General features: G+C 42.0%; 1 protein-coding gene across 1 annotated transcript in view; it reads left to right on the top strand.

The window, feature by feature from the left end:
• The window catches only part of BMP2K (BMP2 inducible kinase), a 31299-nt gene extending 12598 nt beyond the window's left edge, over positions 1-18701 (top strand). Inside the window, exons 11-15 of the mRNA XM_010075631.1 lie at positions 429-524; positions 1672-1853; positions 2854-3011; positions 8383-8496; positions 17269-18701. Coding sequence (XP_010073933.1) covers positions 429-524; positions 1672-1853; positions 2854-3011; positions 8383-8496; positions 17269-18701 — 1983 coding nt within the window. The remainder of the gene's footprint in view (positions 1-428; positions 525-1671; positions 1854-2853; positions 3012-8382; positions 8497-17268) is intronic.
• The last annotated feature ends 3304 nt before the right edge of the window (positions 18702-22005 follow it).

Raw genomic sequence — 22005 nt, 5'->3', positions numbered from 1 at the left:
GAACTTTCAGATCCTGTCCAAGACACCTATTGCTATCGTCTTCCCGCCCCCCCCACCCTGCTGGGACATGTTATTGTTTAAAGCATAGCTGAATTGTTTTCCAAAGGGGCTGGTTTAAATTGCGAAAGTTGTGAGGTGAAGTGGCCCACCTTAGGAAAGGCAGTGCAGAATACGTAGCCTAATTTTTTGTTAAACAGGCTGGTATTAACTGGAGGGGCCGGGGAAGAAAAGGAAAAGCTTCCAAATACAAAGTCGTGAAAATGCAGTGACGGAATTGAAGCTGATTCTTGGTTATGTGATATCTTAACTGAAAAACGCTGTTGAGGCACAGAAGTGATATTTTAATCAGAGCCTCTTCTAAATGTCTGTATCTTTCTAAAGTGGGGGTCATGACTTCTTAAAAGATATTTTCTTCTTTTCAAATATAGTATCAACAAGCAATGCACCAGCAGATGGTCCAACAGCAGCTGTTGATGCAGTCTATGTACCAGCAGCAACCTTCCCAGTCACAGTATCCTGCTATGGTATGTCAAGAATGGAACGTAGGTGGTTTGTAAGTAAGTCTGTTGTGAAGATGCAGTAAGAGAAGTGAGTGGTTGTAATGAGCTGTGGATGTTGTAAATAGTGTGAAGTTGAGCATCTAAAATGATATTCAGGTGAGGGGGTTTGGGGAAAGAAAAGGTGATCCAAACTTTGTTGCAAAAGCTTATCTGGAGTTGCCCTTCTGTCTTAATTGGGAGGGATAGATCCTAAAATTCATTTAGTAGCTGTATACTAATTGGAAGCATAATTGGTGCTTAAGGTTTCCAGTACAGTTGGCATCCTTAAATTACTGAATTTCTTAAAATAAGGATGGCACGTTGATTGTTAAAAAGGAAACAGTATTCTGGAGTGGTATAATTCAGCCAAGGTTATATGTGTAACAGTGTCTACAGTCCTATCTAGCCCAGCGAATCCTTGCCTAGTGGCATGCTGAAAGCACAAATACTGTTGCTGCGTGGTATATTTACTGTTAATGTGCTGTTTCACACTGAGATGTGCAATAGGGATACTTGTGGAAAAGATTTTGTCGTTTGATGTTGAAGCTTTGAAATAAAGGGTGCTCTACTAGTTGAATATTTTTAAGCGCTTTAAAGCTGCATTTAGGAATATTTCAGCTCTTAATGCAGCTCTTGGTTAAAATGGAGAAGTGTTTTATCATTTGTTTTACAGAAAGGTAAAAGTTCTTGTATGTGTTGTGTGATGCAGCTACAGCATGGTGGAAATGTACACATAGATAAAAAAGTACAGATAAAACAAAAAAGGCTAACTGGCGTAATATGTTTTTCAAAAGTCAGGAGCTGTTGTGAAATTTTGATAAGTAAAGGGTCTGATGAGAATGAACTTCTTTGTGCTGCAGTAGCAGATACTTAGCTTGCAATAATTACAAAAAGCTAAGTGGTAATACGTTGTCAGAGAAAACTGGCATCACTGAGTTAGTAGGGCAGTGTCTTTGCACCCATCTAGTGGACAGGTCTGGCTTCTTGCTTCTGCTGGAGCTACCGAGTTTTTCTGGAGTGTGGTGGTTGTCGGTGCATTTGGCTGCAAGGCTGGTATTGTTACTTAGCAGAAGAGATTCATGCTGGTCCAGGTGAATTTTAGTGACTTGGTCATTGTCTTATTTCTGTGCAGCAATACCAGCAGGCTGTCCTACAGCAGCAGATGCTTGCTCAGCAGCAACAGCGGTCGCAACAGGTGCAGTCTCCTGAATATATCACTTCTTCACAAGACTTCTCACCAGCCTTAATCTCCTACCCTGGGTCGCTTCCAGTGCGTGCTGGAACAGTGGCGGATCGTCCCTACCCTGCAAGCAGGCAAGTATTCTGACACAGATGTGCCCAAGAGTAACTTACTGCTTGCGTTGCTAATTGTGATGAGCACTACGGAATCCTTTCATCAGGAATGACTTGCTTGCTTCAATAGTAAGGTATTACTGGAAGCAGTTGGGTAGTTGCTGTTCAGTGGTAAAGGCTATTTTCGGAGGCAAGTGGGACACACAACAGATGGGCCTGGTCTGAAAGAGCAGTAGTGCTGTGGGATGGCAGAACCTGAGCTGTCAAGAAGGAGCCCCTTCCCCTTGTCTTGAAGAGGTGGTTGCACGTGGAGCTCCACCTGGGCTGCAGCTGTGGCCTGCAGAGCCTGGCTAGGCGCAGAGAGAGAACCAGTTAGCGTGCAGTAACTTCCCAATTGCTGCTTGTCTAGTCCACTTTGGACAAATGGAGTAGTAGGTGTAATTTGCTAAAATGTGCGTGAAAGGAAAAACTCATCTGGTCAAAGGTTTCCTTATCTGTGTAGATAAGAGTCATAGGTGAAGAAGCTGCAGTGTCAACTGGTGGTTGAAGTTAATCCTATCAGTTGGATGGATGTAGGATACAAAGACACTTAGTGTGTCTGCCAGGAAAAAAATCTGAAAATGAGGAGAACAGATGAAAATGTAAAACATATTTAGTGGGTCGGGTTTTTTTTTGAAAACAAGCCAGTCTCCTGTGGCAGTAGAGAAATGAACAAAGGTGAAAGACAGTTTTTGCCCTTTCTTGTCACCTTGGTGAAAGATTCTGTGCATTGCCTACAATGAATTAATTGAAAAAGAAAGATACAAGGATTGCATGCAGAAATGATGTGATCAAACCACATATTTCAAGTGATCAGTCTTATCTTCAGTTACCTTGAAGATGCATTGGAGATGAGCTGTTCATGCATGTGTGTTACTTGTATGTAGCATTTTGGTTTAATGAAGCATATAATAGATTTTCATCCAGATAAACAATCCTGTAATGTTTCTCTTCTGTTTGTTTCCATGAACTGACTTTACAGGTCAGTTATTCCTGATGCTGAGGCAGTTGCCAGTTACCCAAAGCAGAGCATCAATAACCCACCTGATATGTCATGCTGGAACCCCTTTGGAGAGGACAATTTTTCCAAGTTGACAGAGGAGGAGCTGCTGGACAGAGAATTTGACCTGCTAAGATCAAGTAAGGGACGCTTGAAGGCTTATTTTGCTTCCCAGTAAATAAGGGCTCTGTAGCTGCTCAGCAGTCTCAACACCTGTCTTGTCTAAGGGCCATGCAGTCTGTACAGAAAATTCTTTCTGAGCATTTGAGGGCAGAGTTGGGCCTGTCTTCTTTCTTTCCTTTCCCTTTTTGAAAATGCGTGCCATAGGAACTCACTGTCTAAAATTGGTAGTTACTGGCTCAAATCCTGCAGAAATGGTGATATCTCAGCTCTTAAGTACTGCTTCTGTCGCCTTGGTTGTGAAGAAGCTCTGAACAGCAGAGGTTATGTTGTCAGATAGGAAGAAAAGTTTGGCTGCTCGCTTTACTCCTTTCCAGCTTCTTTCTTGCATATCAAAGCAGAAGATTCTGTGGGTCTGATATGTCCTTTGAAAATGCCTGAAAGAAAATTGACCTATTACATTATGTTAATGTTTTGTAATGTCCTTTTTGAGTGGCTACATGTAAGGGCTGCTTTATTGTTCTGATATGGCAATAGTTGAATAAACTTTTTCCTCTTGAGGGTCAGTTATCTCAGTAGTTTGTACTTGGACTTACTGGTTTTTCTTAATTGCTTAACACATGCTCATTAGATGCTCTTCCTAAAACTGGTTTTGTCAAGATCAGATTTATTTGCAAGACTTGTAAGATGTCACAATGTCACAAAACAGATTGTATATACTTGGCTGACTCTCAGCAAGTTCTTTGCAATTAAAAACACAGTAAAGTTGAAATCCAAGTGATTGAAAAAAAACCCTGTGCCTTCAATTGAGTCTTTTTCTCATTGAATTTCCGGTCACTTAACGTGTAGCTGAGTGAGATGCACACCTTACCTGTTAATCCTTAAGGAAAGTGATTGGGGTTTTTTTTGTCTGACTCTAGGGGTGGTTGATTGTTTTCACTTGTATCCTGTGTTATCAAATAAGACTCCTGTTTTTGAGATGTGGATGTAGCCTGCACGCATTTTAGAGTAAAATTTTGTAAAACCAAGGACGTGTTTGAAATGGCTTTAAAAAAAAAAAAGCCGGAAAATGCTATACAAGAACTATGCTTGCCTGGAGTAGCTGCCTAGGCTGGTTCTAGTAAGCTTGGGAAATAGAAAATGTTAGATAAGGCGAGTCGTATAGCGAAACCTCTGGTCTGTTTTACACAGCGTGATTGTTCACAAATTTGAACAGAATGGAGTCTAAAATAATAATATCCAATTGCTTATAATTATGTTTTTAAGAATTAGATTTTTCTTTTTCCTTGCAGTCTCTGGTGAGCTTCCTATAAGGATGTTTAATTAGGAAGCTTTACAACAGTCTTTGGCACTTAAGTTTTGTGTATTTTCTTCTATACAGCTCATTGTTAGGAGTTAAGATTTTGTATTTAGGTTGAGTTATGACCATGGGATACAGAACTCTGCAAACGCAAAGCAGAGAACTCAAACTGTCTGGAGCCCACAACTGTTGCTGCTTGCCTAAGTCACAGGTCGCTCACGGAAGCGAGAGCATGACGACGCAGTCCAATTGCAGCTGCTTTCTGGACGCTAAAATGCTGAATTGCATGCAAACAGCTACACTTAATAAAGCGTACAATAACTTGGAGCTAGATGCTGCTAGCTGCTGTCCCTAAATCTCTAGCAGAAAGAACAGTGAACCAATTCTGGAACTCCTTTGTCCGGTTTTTATAATATGTGTATGAAAATAGTCTAAAGTTTTTAAAGACTAAATCCACTTAGGCATGTTCTTGGCTCGCCTCGCATCTTGAATTAAATGCCCAGAGGAGCTGGATGTGATAATAAGCTTAATATGCTGTATGAGAAAAGTAAACAAAACAGCATCCTTCTGCTTAGTAATAATCAGCATTAGGGTTTTTTAGTTACTTGAATGACTACGAATAAAACTTAAAAAATACTACACACTACAAATAAAAGTTAAAAAAAGATGACTGACTTGAGCAATAGTACACTAGATGGCAGGCTTGTTCACGCGTAACAAGAGATGCAGTTCCAGCTTTTCTTCACCTTTTGTCTTGATTTCTGTTAAAGATGTCAGGTGGAGGGGGGTGTTACTTGTTTTAATCTCTGTGTTTGTGTGTTTATGTGTACACATAGATACATGAAAGACTTCACAGACCTTTTAACTTTTTTTTTGGTGTTAAGGATATTGTGCCAAAGGTCGTATTAACTTGCCTTGCAGTGTTAATGCCTTTACTGCAGTCGAAGCAGAAATGTTTACTTAATTTTAACTACTAGTACTTTCTCAAACTTATGTGGAATAATGAGAAATTGGGAGATTTATTGTACAATTAAGGCTTGTTCCTATAAAATTGTCTTTAACTGTGTAGTACTTCCTGGAATTTCCTCAGATATATCTTACAGATTGAGGCTCAAGTCTCTTTAAATGTAGCTTATCTCTTGTGAGAGAAAAGTGCTGTTTACTACCAAAGTTTTTTTGCTCTATTTTTGAGTTTACTGTGAACCCTTTTGCCATCTAGAGAAAGGAGAATTGAAGATATGGGTTTGATAAGTTGTTTTATTTTCTGCTACTAAACCTGGTGGCTGTCCTGTACTTTATAACTCCTGTACGGTGTTATGTAAGTTTGTCTTTTTGCAATGTTATGTGGGGCTGAGTAACATTCAAAACATTATTGCTTTCTTTCCACTTCCAAAAGCCTAGTTTTGTATTGTTGAGCTGATGCTTTATACATAAATTAAAAATATTTTAAAATCTGTTAAATTTTTCTAAAGCTGTTGTGTTCATGACAGTAATACATGAGCAGTTAGGCAGATCCTGCCTCTGTCAGGGTATCAAATTGTCAGCACGATTTGTCAGGCTAATGTTACTGTTTGATTTCATGCATTTGGTAGTTTAATTGCCATAGTGCGTCTGCTGATGAGTATTACTGTGATGATTAATCACTTCTCCTTTAAAATGGAGCTAACTCATAAAGCAGAATACCTTGCTTACAGTTTGTGAAAGTTTTTCGTAGTGAAAAGGTGATTTGCTGTAAAAATTAATGTGCAATTGGATAAAGACTTGTAAACTGAGCACCTTTGCAGAGAGCTGTGATAGAGTTCAAGTGGAGTTCTTGGCTGCTGTGCACACTGTTGCTTTTGTGTTGTTGTTAATGATGGTCCAGAAGCAACACATGATGCTGAGAGTCTGACAACGTTGTAAAGACAGTGTTCTTCCAAAGAGCTCCTATAATCACTGTCTGTGCAGAATTGGGAGCTAAGGAAACGAGTCACCTCTCTCACTGGGAAAAAATAACCACTGCAGCCTTCTCCCTGAATGGCACAGAGAGGTTTGTTAGGCGCAGCACCATCTCAGTGCTTCAGCAGCCACACCTGTGGGTGCGAAGCCTGCAGAGCCCCGTCCGTGCCTGTCTCCTTTGCAGTGTGCATGGTATGGAGGAAGTACCGGGGCCAGCTGTGCAGGAAGGGGCTGTGGTTCTTACCGGGCTTGCTTTGTGCACAACTGCTTCTCATACTTTAGAAAGTCCTGAGAGCTGTCTCCTGAGGAGTCTTGAGTGGAAACAGAAACCTCGTTTGTGGTTTTAAATAACTGCGGCTTTCTGTGGAGGGGCTCGCTGTGCCATGTGGCGTGTGATCGTCTCTCTGGCAGCAGTCTGGGCTGCATTCGTATGATTTTTTTCACTGAGGGGGGAAAAAACTTGGATCTTTAAGGAAGTTGCATCCCAAGCACAGTAATGTTTAATACTTACAGTCCTGTTGAATCTACTTCTGCTTGTGTGAAGCTGGAGAAACCATCACTTTCTCTTTTCTCTTAAAAAACAGAGCAACCTAAAACATCACCCTCCCCAAAACAAACAAACAAGCAAAAAACCCCCACAAAAACCAAAACCCAAACCCTTCTTTCTTGAGGAGACAAATCCACGTGCGTATGACTTCAGAATCAAGACTAAGTCCTGCTGTTGGATGTGATGCTCGGCAGTTGGTATAAACACAGAGCTGCTGGTCTTTTGTGCATCTCTGCTAGTATTCTCCTCTGCATGGGCGTGTCACCGGAGGATAATTTTGTTTGGGTTGGTTAGTCTCTGCCTGTTTCAATATGTGTATGCTGAGATGGGAGCAAATAGTTAATCTCCTGCACCATGAGTCCCCAGCTGGGATTATATTGTAAGCAGGGGTTACCTGTAATGGAACAACTCCCGCTTGTATTTCTTTGGGGAGTCTAACGGCAGGTAAGAGGAGGACAAGTCACATTACGGACACTTTTATATGAACAGAACGCTTGTCTATGAAAACTGGCATGTAATTTCAAAACTCATGGGCTCTGTCCGCAGGGTTAATGTGCATGTGTCTGAAGTAGATGAGCTTGCTGTGTAGTCCCTGGTGGTTGTCTTGGTAAAGCCTCCTGGCTGGTGTATTGAAGGGCTGAGTAGGAAACGCGCAGATAGCTCGAGGTGTAAATAGGAACAGTTCAGCTGCATCCACACAGTGGCACATCGACAAGAAGGTTGTGCTGCGGCTGTTTGGAAGAGCAGACGCTTGCTGTGGAAAAGGAGGAGAGCCAAATGATGTGTCTTCTGCACGGGGGCTGTGGGGTGTTAGCAGCAGCGGAACACCCTGTCACAGCCATGGTGTGAAGGTGCTGAGCGCCTTGCGGGACCCTCCTGAGCTGCCGTCTGGTGGTAGGGCTGGACACGCTGGGTCTGAAGCTGGCTGCGGTTTTAGGATAAAAGCTTAGACAAAACTTTTATTTCCCATTCTTAGTACTACTAATTTTTGACTGTGTTAAAAACCTTTCATATGTCTGAGTTTAAAAGAAAGAAGTAAATCAGTATCCTAAGGGTTGAAGACCATACAAAACAGACACTACATTTCTCTACATTGTGTGATACTCACATTGTTTTTAATTACTAGCAGGTGTTACATGTTTAATAAAAAGTACTCCCAGGTATTTTGCTGTGTTTGTCAACTTTTCTGGTTTTGTGGCAAAGGCTGGCCAAAACTTGGAAAAGATGAACAATTTTGTGTTTTAGATAAGCATACTGATTTTGGCTTTAAAACCTCAAGAGCACAGAGGACTGGTAATTCCTATTACAGAGTGCATCAGCTGCATGTAACATGTAAGAGAGATCCTCATTGAAAGCGTTCCAGCAGCAAGTACATGCTGCTTTTGGTGGGACATGGTGATTAACAAAAGATTTGTGCAGGTGAATTTTCCTGAATGATCAGAAGTGTGAATTCAAGATATGAGATATCTTTAAACATACCAAAAAACCTCTAATCAAGGGTACATTCATTCCTCATTCCTACCCCGTACGGTAGATATTTTTGCATAGGCATAAGACCTGACATTTTTATTTTATTTTTTGTTCTGTTTCATTTTGTTTTTTACAGACAGGCTGGTGGACAGGAGAGCATCTTCAGATAAGAATGTGGAGCCACATTCTGCTCCACAGAAAAATACCCCTGAAGATCCATTTGGTTCTGTTCCTTTCATTTCTCAACCAGGCAAGTTACATCTGTAACCTCACTACCTCATATATATATATGTATGCATACATATATATATAGTATGTATGTATGTATCTGTTGAAGTATGTGCATCCAGTTAAATGACCAAAGAGGAATAAAAGTGTTGGCTGCCTCATGACAGTAGACGGGTTGAGGAAAATTTTTTTTTAATGTTGATTGCCTCCAATTAAAAAACTCTCCTGCATCCAGTTCCTGGTACTTGTACAGTGTACAGACCGTGTAGTGTTCACAGTACAAATACATTGGACCAGTGCAGTGGGAATACTTGCGCAGAACCGGAAGAGCTTTTGCTAAAGGCTAATTACTTGCTAAGACCAAATTTTTCTACTTCACTGTAGTCTGCTTCTAGCTCATGCTTTTTTTTTTTCAGTTGGGTTCTCCAGCCAAGTTAAGACTGTAAGCTTCTGCTGCATTTAATGCAAGTTTTGGTGCAAATTGAGACAAAACAGGCAAAATATCTCCTGTCATCTGAACGTTAGGGGAGGGGACTTTCATAATTTTTTCAGTTCAACTTTGGCTATTTGTACCTTGAATGGAAGTAAAAATAACATTGTATGTGAACATTGACTGTGAATGTGAAACTGCATCATCCTGCAACTTCATTGCCAGTTTAAACATTTGCTTGATCAGCACTTTAATCAGTTTTTTGGTACCTGTGGCAAAGTAAAGCCTACCTGTCAGTTAAATGGTAAAAAGAGCTTCAGTTATTTATGGAGCCACTTAGATGCCTACCTAAGTTTTGTTGAGAGTGCTTCTGTGATAAAGGTGCCTTCGTATGACTTTTTAAAAACTATTCTTATCAAAGTTCAAAAGCTCAGATAACATGCCTTAAAATAAAGGGGTCAACCTAAGTTAGCATCTGTGTTTTCTTTCATTTTAATCCTGCGTTCCTAAAAATCGTCTGCTAGGACTGATTAATGCTCACAAGTGCTCTCATACTGTACGTGGTGAAGAGTGACCAGGGTAACACTGTTGTACTCTGCAAGGCAATTTGTAAAAATTTCTCTGCATTCGTGTCCTCTTCTGTTGAGAGACTTGAATTAATTCTGCTCAGTCTGCTACTGTGTTCTTAGTTTCTATTTTTGTTCTGCTAATTTGGAAAGGAGGAGTTTACCTTCTGTCATCCTGTTAATATTCGGTCATTCAACACAGTGTGAAAGTAGTTCTTAAGTGAAGAATGCTTGCTCTCTCTATAGGTGGCAGTTTGGAAGGATTTACGCTACAGTTCTCATTAAAGAGATTGTTTAGTTTTACAGGTGAGCCTGAATTCACATGCAAAATGAGCAGTAATAGTTATACTTAGTCTGAGATGGTGACTAAGAGGTGCTTACTGTCCTGTCTTGAGTGTTCATACCCACCTGTTTCAGGGATTATTTTTTTCTTCCCCTCACTTTGTCTTAGAAATTTATTTGCTCATTGCTATTTTTCAGGTAGTTATAGGTTAGATTTTAATGGACAGCTTCACTATACTATGTCATAGGTTTTACTCTGGTTACTTTGGATCCAGGCTTTAATTCTTGACATATGAAAAAACAAGGGGAGATACCTTCTCTTAAGGGGGAAAAAAATAAAATCAATTTCAGTCATGGCTCAAAAACCAGACTACTTGAGAAATGCTGAGAAACTGTGATACCTGCTTCATGGGGGAAAAAAATTGTACACTTTTCAGTAGCATTTTTTCTACTGACTCACAGCTGGAATTTAAACAAGTCTACATTGACTTCAAGAAAGGTATTTTTAATTCTGTCTTAACAGCAAATTATGCTTAGCAAACAAATCTGGTAGGTTAAATCTTTAAATCTGAAGATTTGTGTTTTAAAAGCTGGTTTGTTTTCCCTATGGATTTGTTTTTGGAAATGTCTTGAAACAAGGTGTTGTAAAGTAACTAAGAAAAGGAGAATGGGTTTGACTTGGACATATGTTATGTCTAGTTGAGGGCTCTCTAGAAGAGACTTGACAAATGTCCCTAATATTTTGATTTCCTTTTGTACCTAACATTCTGTATGATGCATTCTTTCTGGTTTGTTCTTGGGATTTTAAAAGATTCAGCTGACAAGTAAGCCACATGCGTACCTTACTCAGGGCATCAGAGGGAAGATGTCTGAACAGAAAATGTAACATAGATTCCATACCTTAATCACAATTCCAGCGTTTGGGTGAGAGACTGGCTTTATCTAGTTAGAGGGGAAGTTTCACTTCCTTTATGTAATGTGTCTGCAGTGCAAATATGGAGTGTTTTATCACTCTTCACCCGGGTTTCTGACTACTGAATTTTGAATTCTTGAACTACGATGAGATTAAATGTTGATGTAATCAATACAGCTTATTTAAAATAAATTTAAAAAGAAAATTTTTCTTCTCAAAAAAGTAGAAGTTCCTGTTGAAGATGTGTTCTCCTGTGCCAGCCTCTGAGTTGGAACTGTGGTCTTTTTCTGCTTTCTTTTTTTGTTCTGTGACATGAGTCTCAGGTTCATAAATGTAGTTGTATATGGAGTGTAGCTTAGAGTCAGATGGAGTATTTCTTCAGTTTTGGAGGCTTAAGGGTTCTCTGGTGAATGCAGCGCTTGGCTAAATACTTAACTAATTTTTATCATCTGATGTGAGATAGCAAGAAGCTGAAGACCATGTATCATCTTTTGACTTAACAACATAAGGTCCAAGCCAATTCCAAAGCCACCTGCTTTGGGATAAGAGCAGTTTCGTGGCCTGGTAAGTAACTCACTAATCACAGCTGTGTGAATCCAGCAGAAAACCAGCCAACTGCATGTCAAATAGTGGTACAATGGAAATAGTCTGGAGAGTTGGACAACATGCGTCACTGAAAGGACTCTGCTGCAGTAGCTAGCTGGTTATTGGCATTTCCACGAGGAAAGTGCTGCCTTCTAGCATGAAGACATGTGAGTGATGACTATTCATTTGGTTACTTTTTGTATAATGTTTCTCACAAGGTTTCAAGACACTGCAAGTTTCCGTACCCCAGCTTTGGCGCCCTTGGACTTCTGTGCAGCCTGGAGCTTTCAATGAAGCACAACTCACTATAAGTTAGCAAGAAATTACAAATGTGAGAACAGGAGTAACCAAAAAACTTGAGACAACTTCCTATACAACACTGGAACTGCTAATGCCCTCAGTTCATGTTTCTTCAGCAACTGATGATCTTGAATTGTTGAAGAGATGCCCAGACCTGCAACTTGATGTGGCTATAGTGCAGTCTTCCAGATTTAGATGGCTTGAGAAATAAAATAAGTTCACATCAATATTTCTACTTGCTGCACATACTGCTTATGTTACTTGATAACCTTTCTGTGACTATGGTTTCAGGTATTCTTACTCTTTGCAGAATGCAGGTTCAGGATCTTTCTCTGTACCAAGATAATATTTTGACTTGAGCTTTTCTAGATGAGACTTCCAAAGTAACTTGAAATTATTCATGTCACAAGAATAAATGATATGTGTGGGCTCTGCCAGTGGTGTGCTTTTTCTCTCCAAAATTATTCAGTGGGGTTTTTTTTTGGTGTCAAATTTTAGAGCAATCAGTCACCTTTCACTGTTGGTTTTTTTAACATGCCTTGACCTGTAGACTAATTATTTGAAAGAATTTCTAAGTAATGGATGTCAGACAGAAGTGTTTTGTTCTCCCATTTTTGTTCTTGACAATAAAGGTGGTGAGCAGTATAAATCCATTACAACATTCAGCAGCTGCTGCTCTGGCTGTTGTCAAAGAAATAGTGCAGATTAAGTTGCAGCATGCCGGTAATCCTTGGGCCTGACATGTGGCAAATTGTTCTGAAATGATGGCGGCAGTATGTTACCAATTCAAAGAAAGCTTAAAGCCCTTATGCCCCTCTCTTTTGCCACCCCCGCAGTACCCTAAAATGATGAACCAGCAGAAGGCATGTAATTACTGCAGTTGTTAGAGGGAATTCATCCTCTTATAATCGGATGTCTCGAAAAAGAACATCAGAACAGAAAATTTCCTTGAAGATTGGGATCTTCTTATACGATTAAAGATGTTCCACCTGGCTTACATTTGAGCCAAGAACAACTGTCTCCTACAAGATGCAAACCTGATTAGAAGTGTAGTAATCTGAACAGTACATTACAAACAGATGTTACTCAACATTTTGCAGCATTTTTTATCAACATATATCTGAACAGTCCTTGCAGCAGTTTAGGTTGAGAAGATTGCATGAAATCAACATGACAGAATGCTTCATTTTTGAAGTCTGTTTGACCAGAGCATTAAATTGTCATTAATTTTCCCTTTTGGGGCATTAGGTTTCTGTTTATAGTGCTCTTCATATTTATTTAGTTTGCTAACTCCTTTAGCAGTAAAAAATGGGGAACTGTAGTTTGAAAAGAAATTATTTAAAATCCCTGTCATGGTTTTAAAACTGTCAGCTCTGTGGAGAGTACTCTTGTTTCTCTGGGTGGGTTTTGACACCAGTCTGCTGCAGTTTTCTCCTTGTCATTAGGAGCAAACCAAAGACACTGCAGCTGAGAATGCACACATAGAGCCAGGTTCTCCCTTGAGGTTTTTCTGTGTTAGACTATAACGTGGTTGAGCAGTATCTTAGCCTGATATCTGCTTGGAGCAGATGGCTCTGCTTGTTTCCAACACCTCGACACCCTCTGAAGAATAAAGCAAGATACATTCTCTTTCCTGAAAAATACAAACGTGGGAGGAGCGAGGTCACCACTCTTGAAATACTTCAAAAATAAAGTGCTTTCTTCAAAAATAAAGTGTTTTCTTCAAAACTGTATCAGGAGCAGTTGCAGCTCCCAGCATCATCCGGCATGGTCCTGTTTAGGTTGTGCATATAGGGTCATACATGCTTGTTCTGAAATTGTAATAACACTGATGTCGTGGGTAAGGAGGAATCTTAGGTCTAAAGAGCTAGAACTTGAGAAAACCTTGTTCAGAGATCATTTGTATTGAGATAAGGGGTTTGAAGCTGATGAGCTAATATGAGTTAAATGCCTGGTGCTGTGATGATGTTACAGCTGGAAAAATAAATACACATGCAGTATCTGAGTGGTGTCGGAATGGAGAGAGGTAGGAGAGGGTTTTTCTCTCGTGCAGGGATGGGCAGTTACAGGTACACAGCTTTCCTTTTCCCGTGTGCTGCTTCGCTCTGGCTGTGGTTCAAACAGGGGTTTGTGTGCTGCGTTCCATGTGCGATGGCTTGGCCACCTTGAGCTTAGACAAGAGGCCACAAAACTGGCTCAGCATTTCCGTGGAGAGCTGTTCAGAGCTCAGAGTATGTGAACAAAGCGTGTAGCTTCATACTTGGGGAGCAGGCAGTCTCCGTATTTACTCTGGAACGTGGATCTCCAGAAAGCGCAGTTCCTGGCTTCTTCCCCAAGTTCTTCCAGAGATGGTGGTGGTTAGGCTCAAGAAAGAAATTCAGGATGTTAATACAGATTCTTTAAAAAGTAGGTTGTCTAGATGAGTGATTCCCAAAGTCATCTGCGGCGTGTTGTCAGCCGGAAACACAATGCGAGGTGAGTCTGGTGGGAGATGTCAGAATGGCTGGTGTACCAGGACTCACACACTGAGCGTGGCTGGGGAAATGGCTTCACGTGTTTCGCCATGTCTTGTCGAGTCCTGTTATGTGTGTTGTCTGGAGAGGTCTGCTGCTGAGAGCTAAACCTGATGTGGTTTAAATTACTTGTTCAGCAAGTCAGCAGCTGTTGGTAGAGGTTGGGTGTCTTGTCGGTGTCCTTTGTCGTTTGTTTTGGAGTGAGTGTGGCAGCATTTAAATAATATTTAAATTGTTTGGTAAGTCAGGTGTATTGGATATACTGTGGTTCAGTTCTTTAAAAAACTACTTTATAAATTGTTTTCACCATATGGAAATCAGGTATAAAAATAGAAATATTATTTGGGAGTGTAAACTCCCATGGATATTGATGTACATAAAATGTTTGGGGTTTTTGTTGTGTAAGTGGTGTTCCCATCTAACCTAGAAACATTTCCTCCTTCTTCCCCTTTTGAAATCTAATTGTGTTTACTGAAACACTAATGTTAACATAAATATTGGAAGCAGCAGGATTTGGAAGATGGGGGGTTATATAGTGCCACGTGAAGGCTGTACCTTGGGGAAATCTAAAGTAAGCAGCTAAATAATCCAGATTCTAATTTAGTGGGTAAAGCAAATATGTAGTATTTAAAATTACAGTAGATAAGAAGTAATCTGACACCAGAAGCAAAGAGGAAACAGCTCAAAGCCCTAATCACCTGATGTTTTTAGTCATTCTGGTCATCTTGCTTTTAAATCCATACATAAAATACATTGCTGCAGAATTTTTATGGTTGTTTAAAGTGTAATTACAAAAGAGCAAAATGGCTACTGGGTGAAGACATGGGCTATAAATTCCCTTTAAAAAAAGGAAGAAACTTGTAGAACTTAATATTCTAGTCTAAACTTCAGCACAAAACAATCTGACTTGGCCTGGCAGTTCCATGACGGTTTCCTTGTGAAAGAAAAAACAACCTGAGAAATTAGTTTGTATGTGACAAGAACAAGAGAGTCATGAACTGGATTCTGGCTGAAGTTTTTTTTTTTTTTTTTGGAGGAATAAGTTAGTAATTGCTTTAATAGGGACTGGTCCCTGTCCGCAGCTTGTGCCAGACACTGGAGACCTGTGAAACCTGCACGCAGCACTCACGGTGTGTTGTTTGTGTTGCACAGCATCCCACAAGCTAAGGCTGTGCAGTGGGATGCGTGGGTGTTCCCAGCCAGGTCAGAGTGAACGCAGCGTGGCTATTGAGCATAAACTGGTGTCTGTCCGAGCCCTTGCTGGTGCAGGCAGAAACGCAGCTGGTTTTGCCATGGTCCCCGTCGCCAGGTTGGTAGCCGCATCCTGTTCAGTCTGCAGTGACTGCAGTATAGCCTCACTTCGAAGTGCTGCACAGAGATTTCTGGTGGTTGCTCTGCGTCTGTAAAGAGGTGAATTGTTGTTGTTAGCGTTGCATGGTCAGTCATACATTCCTAAAGCAGCGTGGCTGCGTTGTGATCTGTGTCCTGGAGAAAAGGACATCTCGAGAGCAAACACGCTTTCATGAGCTGAGACAGTGTTTTGATTTTCCTCCTACTCATTCTCTTCAAACAGAAACCTGACAGTCAGCTGTGCTCCTGAAGGCAGCTCTGTGCAGCAGCCGGGCTCCAGCGCAGGGAGAAACTCGTGTTGTGTGAGTCTGGGTGCCGTGCTGGTAGCACTGTGCAGGCTGATCTGGTCCATGTGCTCTTGCTAGCTGTCTGGCTCACTGATGCAGAGTTTTTCCTGCTCACAGTGTCTCCAAGCCAACCACCCTAGGAAAGAGTCATCAGTGAATTGTTCTCTCAGCTCTAGTTGTCAGATAGTAACTCTCAGGGATCACAGTGTCAGACCAAAAATTAGATAAATTTCCTTTCCATGGAGAAACTGAGCTCATGCATCCTATTTAGAAGCAAATAAGAAAACACTTCTTTCAAAGTTAAGTTAAAACAACAGGGGTTTTTGTCCTGAATTGCTACATCAGGAGTTAGAAGGGACTGAATGTGGAGCTTCAGTGTTCCTAAAGACATTGTCTAAGCACAGGTTTGACATGCCAAGGCAAGTATTGCTTTAAAAAAAAAAAAAGGCAGTGACCATCAAGCTTAACTCTCAGTGGGATTTTTTTTTAATCCCAATTACAGTTTTCACACTGTTTCGCTTCCCTTTATATGCTTCAGAACTGCAGTAGTGCAGCAAATCCCCCAACCGGCGTAGCGCTGATGTGGCTGTGGGCAGGCTCCAGGTCCTGCTTGTGCAGCTGCTGGAAGGAGTTGGTGCCCCCAAGGGCAGGACAGAGAGATCGTGACAGTGTGGAATCTTTTGGACATGAACAAACTTTTTTTCTCTTGCCCAGTCCCTGATTTTCATAGACCTTGGAGGAACCTTGTTATCTTGGAGGTGTTGTGTAGGATTGCCTAGTGCTATGAAAGCTGGAGAGAGGGACGGCTGGGGACGAACCGGGTGTCATGCACTCTTGTGCTGTTTGAAAGGGCGTTGGATGCGTCAGTGTTGCCACGTGTATTTGACTGTGTGGTAAAAACCTTAGTGTAGCAGGTTAGTCTTGGAGAACCTCTTCAAGCTGCAGTCTTCAGGCACGCGATTGTCAACAAGGTGCATTGACCTTGTGGAACGCAGAAACTGCCCAGCAGAGCAGAGCCTCTGAGATCTGTTGTTGCTCTAAAGCAGAACCCAAGATCCGAAGTGAATTATCGGAAATTGCTGAATATTTGTCTTTTGCCTCTGCTGACTGTTCTCATAACTAGAGCATTAAGTTTATCAGAGCAGACTATCAAAACATAAGCACTTTAAGGAATAAGTACCTTGCTTTAAAAAGAAAAAAATTAAAATCTTTCAAGCACGCTGGCTCCTGTTTCCCTGGAGAGGTGTGGCTGTGTAATGAGTGTATTTGAAAAGCTGGCTCTACAGGTCACCTGTGTCCATTGGTCCCTCCTCCATGCCCCAAAAATACTAGGATTGTATTTCTAGACATCTTGTGCTTGAGGAGTAAATCTAGAAGGTGTGACTGTTAACCAATTTTATGAGTGTCATTTGAAATACTAGATTGGATTTTTAGCTAATTTCCCTTAGTAATTACAGAATAAAAGTTTGCATCAACTCTTTGGATGTATGGCTGTGGCATATGTGGAATAAGTGTTGATTTTAACTGTGTATTTCAAGTTTGTTTTGCATTTTTCTTCGGACCTGCAGGTTCCCCTGGAAAACAAGCGGATAACTCAACCAGCAATCAAGGAAGTAACTTAGGGACCCCAACCAAGGCTGCAAAACTGAGCCATGCTTTTAGAGATCCCCGGCCAGGGAGGAAAACTCCAGAGGGAGAAGTGACAAAAGGTGGTGATGAGTCAGAGAGTGATTTTGAATCGGATCCTCCTTCTCCCAAGAGCAGTGAGGAAGAAGAAGAACAGGAGGATGAAGAAGTCTTGCAAGGAGAGAATGGAGACTTCAACGATGACAATGATACAGAACCAGAGAATTTGGGCCACCGGCCTCTTCTCATGGACTCTGAAGAAGAGGTGGAGGAAGAGGAGGAAGAGAAACAAAGTTCGGACTCCGATTCTGATCGTACCAAGCAAAAATCTGTGGAAGGACTCCTGAGCAGTAGGTTCAGAGACGGCCTGGGCAGCAGTGAAATCAAAGAACCCAGTATAATCCATACCTCCTTGTCCGAGGTGCCAAGTACTGTGATGAAGGTGAGCCCTGGCCAAGAGGTTGATGTGTTTGGGGCAGTGCCCTTTTTCACTCTGCAGCCTCAGGCGAGAGAGAAGAGGGACGATGAGGTCTCTTCTCAGGCTGCTTTTCCCAACCTGAACCAAGAGCAGGATGACTTTGATGTCTTCACAAAAGCCCCCTTCAGCAAAAAGGTGTCTCAGCAAGATGGCCAGGTGGCAGGAACTGAGCCTCTGCTCTCTCCCACCTCTCCACAGAGCGTTGATATTTTTGGCTGCACCCCATTTCAGCCTTCCCTTCTCCCCAAGACTGGGGGGAGTAAAGAGGACCTGTTTGGGCTGGTTCCTTTTGAAGAGGTCACAGGGAGCCAGCAGCAGAAGGTGAAGCAGCAGCGTAACCTGCAGAAACTTTCCTCCCGCCAAAGGCGCATGAAACAGGAGGTCTCCAAGAACAACGGGAAGCGCCACCACGGCACCCCGACCACCACAAAGAAGGCTTTGAAACCGAGCTACCGCACCCCCGAGAGAGCCCGCAGACACAAGAAAGCAGGGCGCAGGGACTCGCAGAGCAGCAATGAGTTCCTGACCATCTCGGACTCCAAAGAGAACATTAGTGTTGCATTGACTGACAGCAAAGATCGAAGCAACCCTCTGCAGACAGATGAGAGTCTTCTGGATCCTTTTGGAGCCAAACCCTTCCATCCGCCGGACTTGATGCGGCACCCCCAGCACCAAGGGTTTGGTGACAGCCGCGGGGATCATGGCACTGTAGTGGTGGCGGGTAGACCCAGGCAGAGCTCCTTGCACGTGGCCATTCACGGCGGTGACGGGCTGAAAACAGATGACTTTGGTGCAGTACCCTTCACAGAACTGGTGGTGCGAAGCGTGCAGAGCCAGCAGCAACAGGCGCTAGAGTTAGATCCCTTTGGAGCAGCTCCCTTTCCTTCCAAACAGTAAATGCTTCCAACGGGTTCCACCCCTCCACCTCTCCCAGTTACTGAATAGAGGTTTTGATGAGTGGAGTAATTTATCTGGTTGAATTGACAGGGACCCGGGTTGTACAGCTGGTTCAAGCTCAAGAAGGCTTGTCCAGGTTGCACGATGAAATTTAAAATAATGTCAACTTTATATTGTTGGGAGGTTTTTGTTTGGGTTTGGTTGTTTTTTGGTGGGTTTTTTTTTTTTTTTTTTTTTTTTTTTTTTTTTTATTTGAGAAAAGTAGAAAAAACAAACCAGGAGCATTATTTGGTTGTGACAGATGGCTCCCAGAATGAAAAGAGAAATCAGATATGAGCTGTTGTCTGTCACTGACTTTGTGCCCTGGAACATAATGTCATTTTGCACTTTTTGCATTGCCTTTTCAGTCCTCTGTCATGTGCGGAGATGGAGGGAGGGGGACGGGCAGAGATTGCATGAAAGAAGTTTTCCGTATGTACAGGTGGGCTAGCGGAACTGGGGTGGTTCTTGGTGTCTCAGTGGCACTAGACCTAAGAACCAATATGTACTAATATCCACATTGGTCTGCTGGAAATAGTTGAGTCTGCGTCCTGGATGAAAACTACCTTAATTAATCATAAAAATAAAGAAGCCAAGTCCTCAAGGGGCTGTGGCCAGAATTCCAGAGCACAGCTATGGCTTGGGACCTGGTAGACATCTATGCAGCTGCAGAGATGAAAGGCAGATTATTTTTTTGTGTGCCTAAATGTTTGATTTTATTTTCTTTTTTCTGTTGTTTTTTTTTGTGGTTTTTTTTTTTTTTTTTTACAGTAAGTGCCGTTAATGTAAAATAGCAAACTGGAAGTTTAGAGTTAAAACTAAAGATACAGAGAATATAATGGTTTGCAAGACTAAAAGCCTGAATGTAGGGGAGTAAACCGGCAGGGATGCATCCAGTGTTTGCAGCACTTTTGAAGACTACTCAGTACACTGGGAAGAGAGGCTGGTTTACAGGAGTAAATAATTTGGCACATATGGAGTATTTCAGATGACTTGTACAGTTGGCTGTGAGATGCAACCGCCAGATTTATTTGATTACAAATTGGGGTTTGTGTCTGAGAATACCTTTTCTGGATTTTTACTGCAAAGGAAATGTGTATTCTTTCAAACCTGTTGGTTTTTAAAACAATAATAATTTTATGAAATGACTGTAACCTAATGTTCTTTTAAGTTTTGATGAATCTGTTATTGTACTTAAGTGTATTTTATAAGAAAGTTTTGCTAAATGCACTGAGCTTTGAAGAAAATCCTCTGAAACCAGATCTGTTTCAGAACAGAAGTGGTAAGCAGCAGGCAGCTTGCAATAAGCTGATCGCTACTGTACCAGTAAACCGCGTTTCACACCACGAAGCCTTACCGGCAGGACTCCTGTCCTGCTGCACAGTACCTCCGGGACATTAGGTGCACGAGATGTGGCTAAAAGTTTGCGAGAGTGCAGTGCCGGCAGGTGATGGGAAAGTGATGTGAACAGGCTCATCAAAGACAAGATTTTGTTGTTGTCTTTAGAAGTGCACGCTGTGTGTAGGTGGGACAGCTGCTCCACCGCCTCGCAACTTGTGTCAAGCCATTTACACTGTTTGCAGAGCGAGTACGAACCGGGACGGTCCCCTTTGTCTGCCTTTTTTCCATGGCAATACTAAAGAGGAGGTGGAAGGTGGTAGTTCCTGTTCTTGTCTCAACGCTGCGTCCTGCTCTGCTGAATGCCAGTGTGGGTCATGGGATGGTTATATATGGAGGCCAGAAGCGTTCATGGTTTGTGTCCCCATGTTTGTCCCTCCGCTCTTTCACACGAGGTAAAGTGAAATATTTAGGGTTGTGCTGGTTATATAGTCATCCTGAGCTCTGTGAGGAGTGGATTGCTTACAGTATTTGCTGAAAACACCATGTTAAAAACAAGTCACTTGGCTCTCTTGGGGGTTGTTTCGATGTATGTGAGATTGTTTCCCCTTGTCCTGGAATTTTCAAGTAGCCCATACATATCTGTACACCTGTGTTACATTTATCTTCCTCGTTCGCATTTTTCTCACAAAGTGGAAGTGAAATATTAAGCTGTGCTTGGTTCCGTATGCCTTTGTCAGGCTTAGACATTGAGCTCTTGGGAGGCTGTGGGTAGAAATGTTTCAGCTCTATTTACACAGGAGTTTCTTGGGCTTTATTACTACTGTTCTCACCTGTGGGTTTTCTGTGCCAAAGGCTGTAAGAAGCGCATGCCAAGTTTTGTAGCATTTTCTGATACTCAGGTTAACTCTCTTTTTTTTTTTTTTGTGCTTGCTTATGAGCTGCCTTCCTGCAGTTTCTTTTCTGAACTGTTACCTGCCTTAAGAGCTGTAGGAACAGAATACTATGAAAAACGGGGCAGTTGGGTGGAAGCAAAACGAGAATAAAACAACAGGCAACTGACCCACGGTCTTAACTCGCTGAAGCCACCCAGCCACTGCTCTCCTGGTGGAAAAGCAACTTGGCAGCTTGCTCGGCCGTTTGGTGCTGGGGGAACAGGTTAACAACACACACCGGGACTGGGGCTGTTGGACACAGAGGGAAAAGGTGGTGCTCTGCGGGACTTGGTGTGGGTCTAAATATTCGGGTAATTAAGAACAGAAGGAAGCGTATGTGTGGTTTTGGTCTGTTTACCCCGAGACCTCAGGCTGAGGAGCACTACAGGTTTTCCCTGTGCAGCAAGCTGGTTTGGTTGTTGGCAGAGGGTCCGTAGGTGGTTGTATTACAGTCCAGGAAAGCTGAAGTGGGGCTGTACACAGGAAATGAGATAAAAGCAAACTGTAAACCCAGGTTACTCTGAAACTGGCACAATGCCTCTGGCTGTGTATGAGTGATGGTCAATGAGATCTGCTTTCTAATGGCCTTAATAAACCTTGGTCTTTATATTCTAGTTGTGAAACAGGTTTTTGCATAAATATAATTTTTTTTATTTCTAGGGTTAAAATTATTTTATCCTTCCTTGCAAATGAAAAGTGATTAGTATGCCTCACTGAGCTGACTTTGTGTGGTATATATTGTTGGTAACCAATTAAACCCAAGTTTGGGTTTAATTTCCACTAAGATCCACTATTCAACAGAGGCAGAATGGGGTACTGTCAGGGAACGCGATATCCTTTTGCCTCTATTTGGTGTGCGTGCTCATGCACGCGCTTGCCAGGGAGCATATTGTGACCTTACCTGAAATACGGGAAAGCCTTTGCGGCTGTGCATGGACCATGCTGGCTGTGAAGACAAAACTGGGCAGGTGAGGAACTGACACTCCCAAGAG

This window comes from Pterocles gutturalis, unplaced genomic scaffold (assembly GCF_000699245.1).
Source record: "Pterocles gutturalis isolate BGI_N339 unplaced genomic scaffold, ASM69924v1 scaffold37812, whole genome shotgun sequence".
In the NCBI taxonomy this organism is placed as follows: domain Eukaryota; kingdom Metazoa; phylum Chordata; class Aves; order Pterocliformes; family Pteroclidae; genus Pterocles; species Pterocles gutturalis.
Note: the sequence above shows the minus strand (reverse complement) of the source record. Positions and strands in the feature narration are given on the sequence as shown.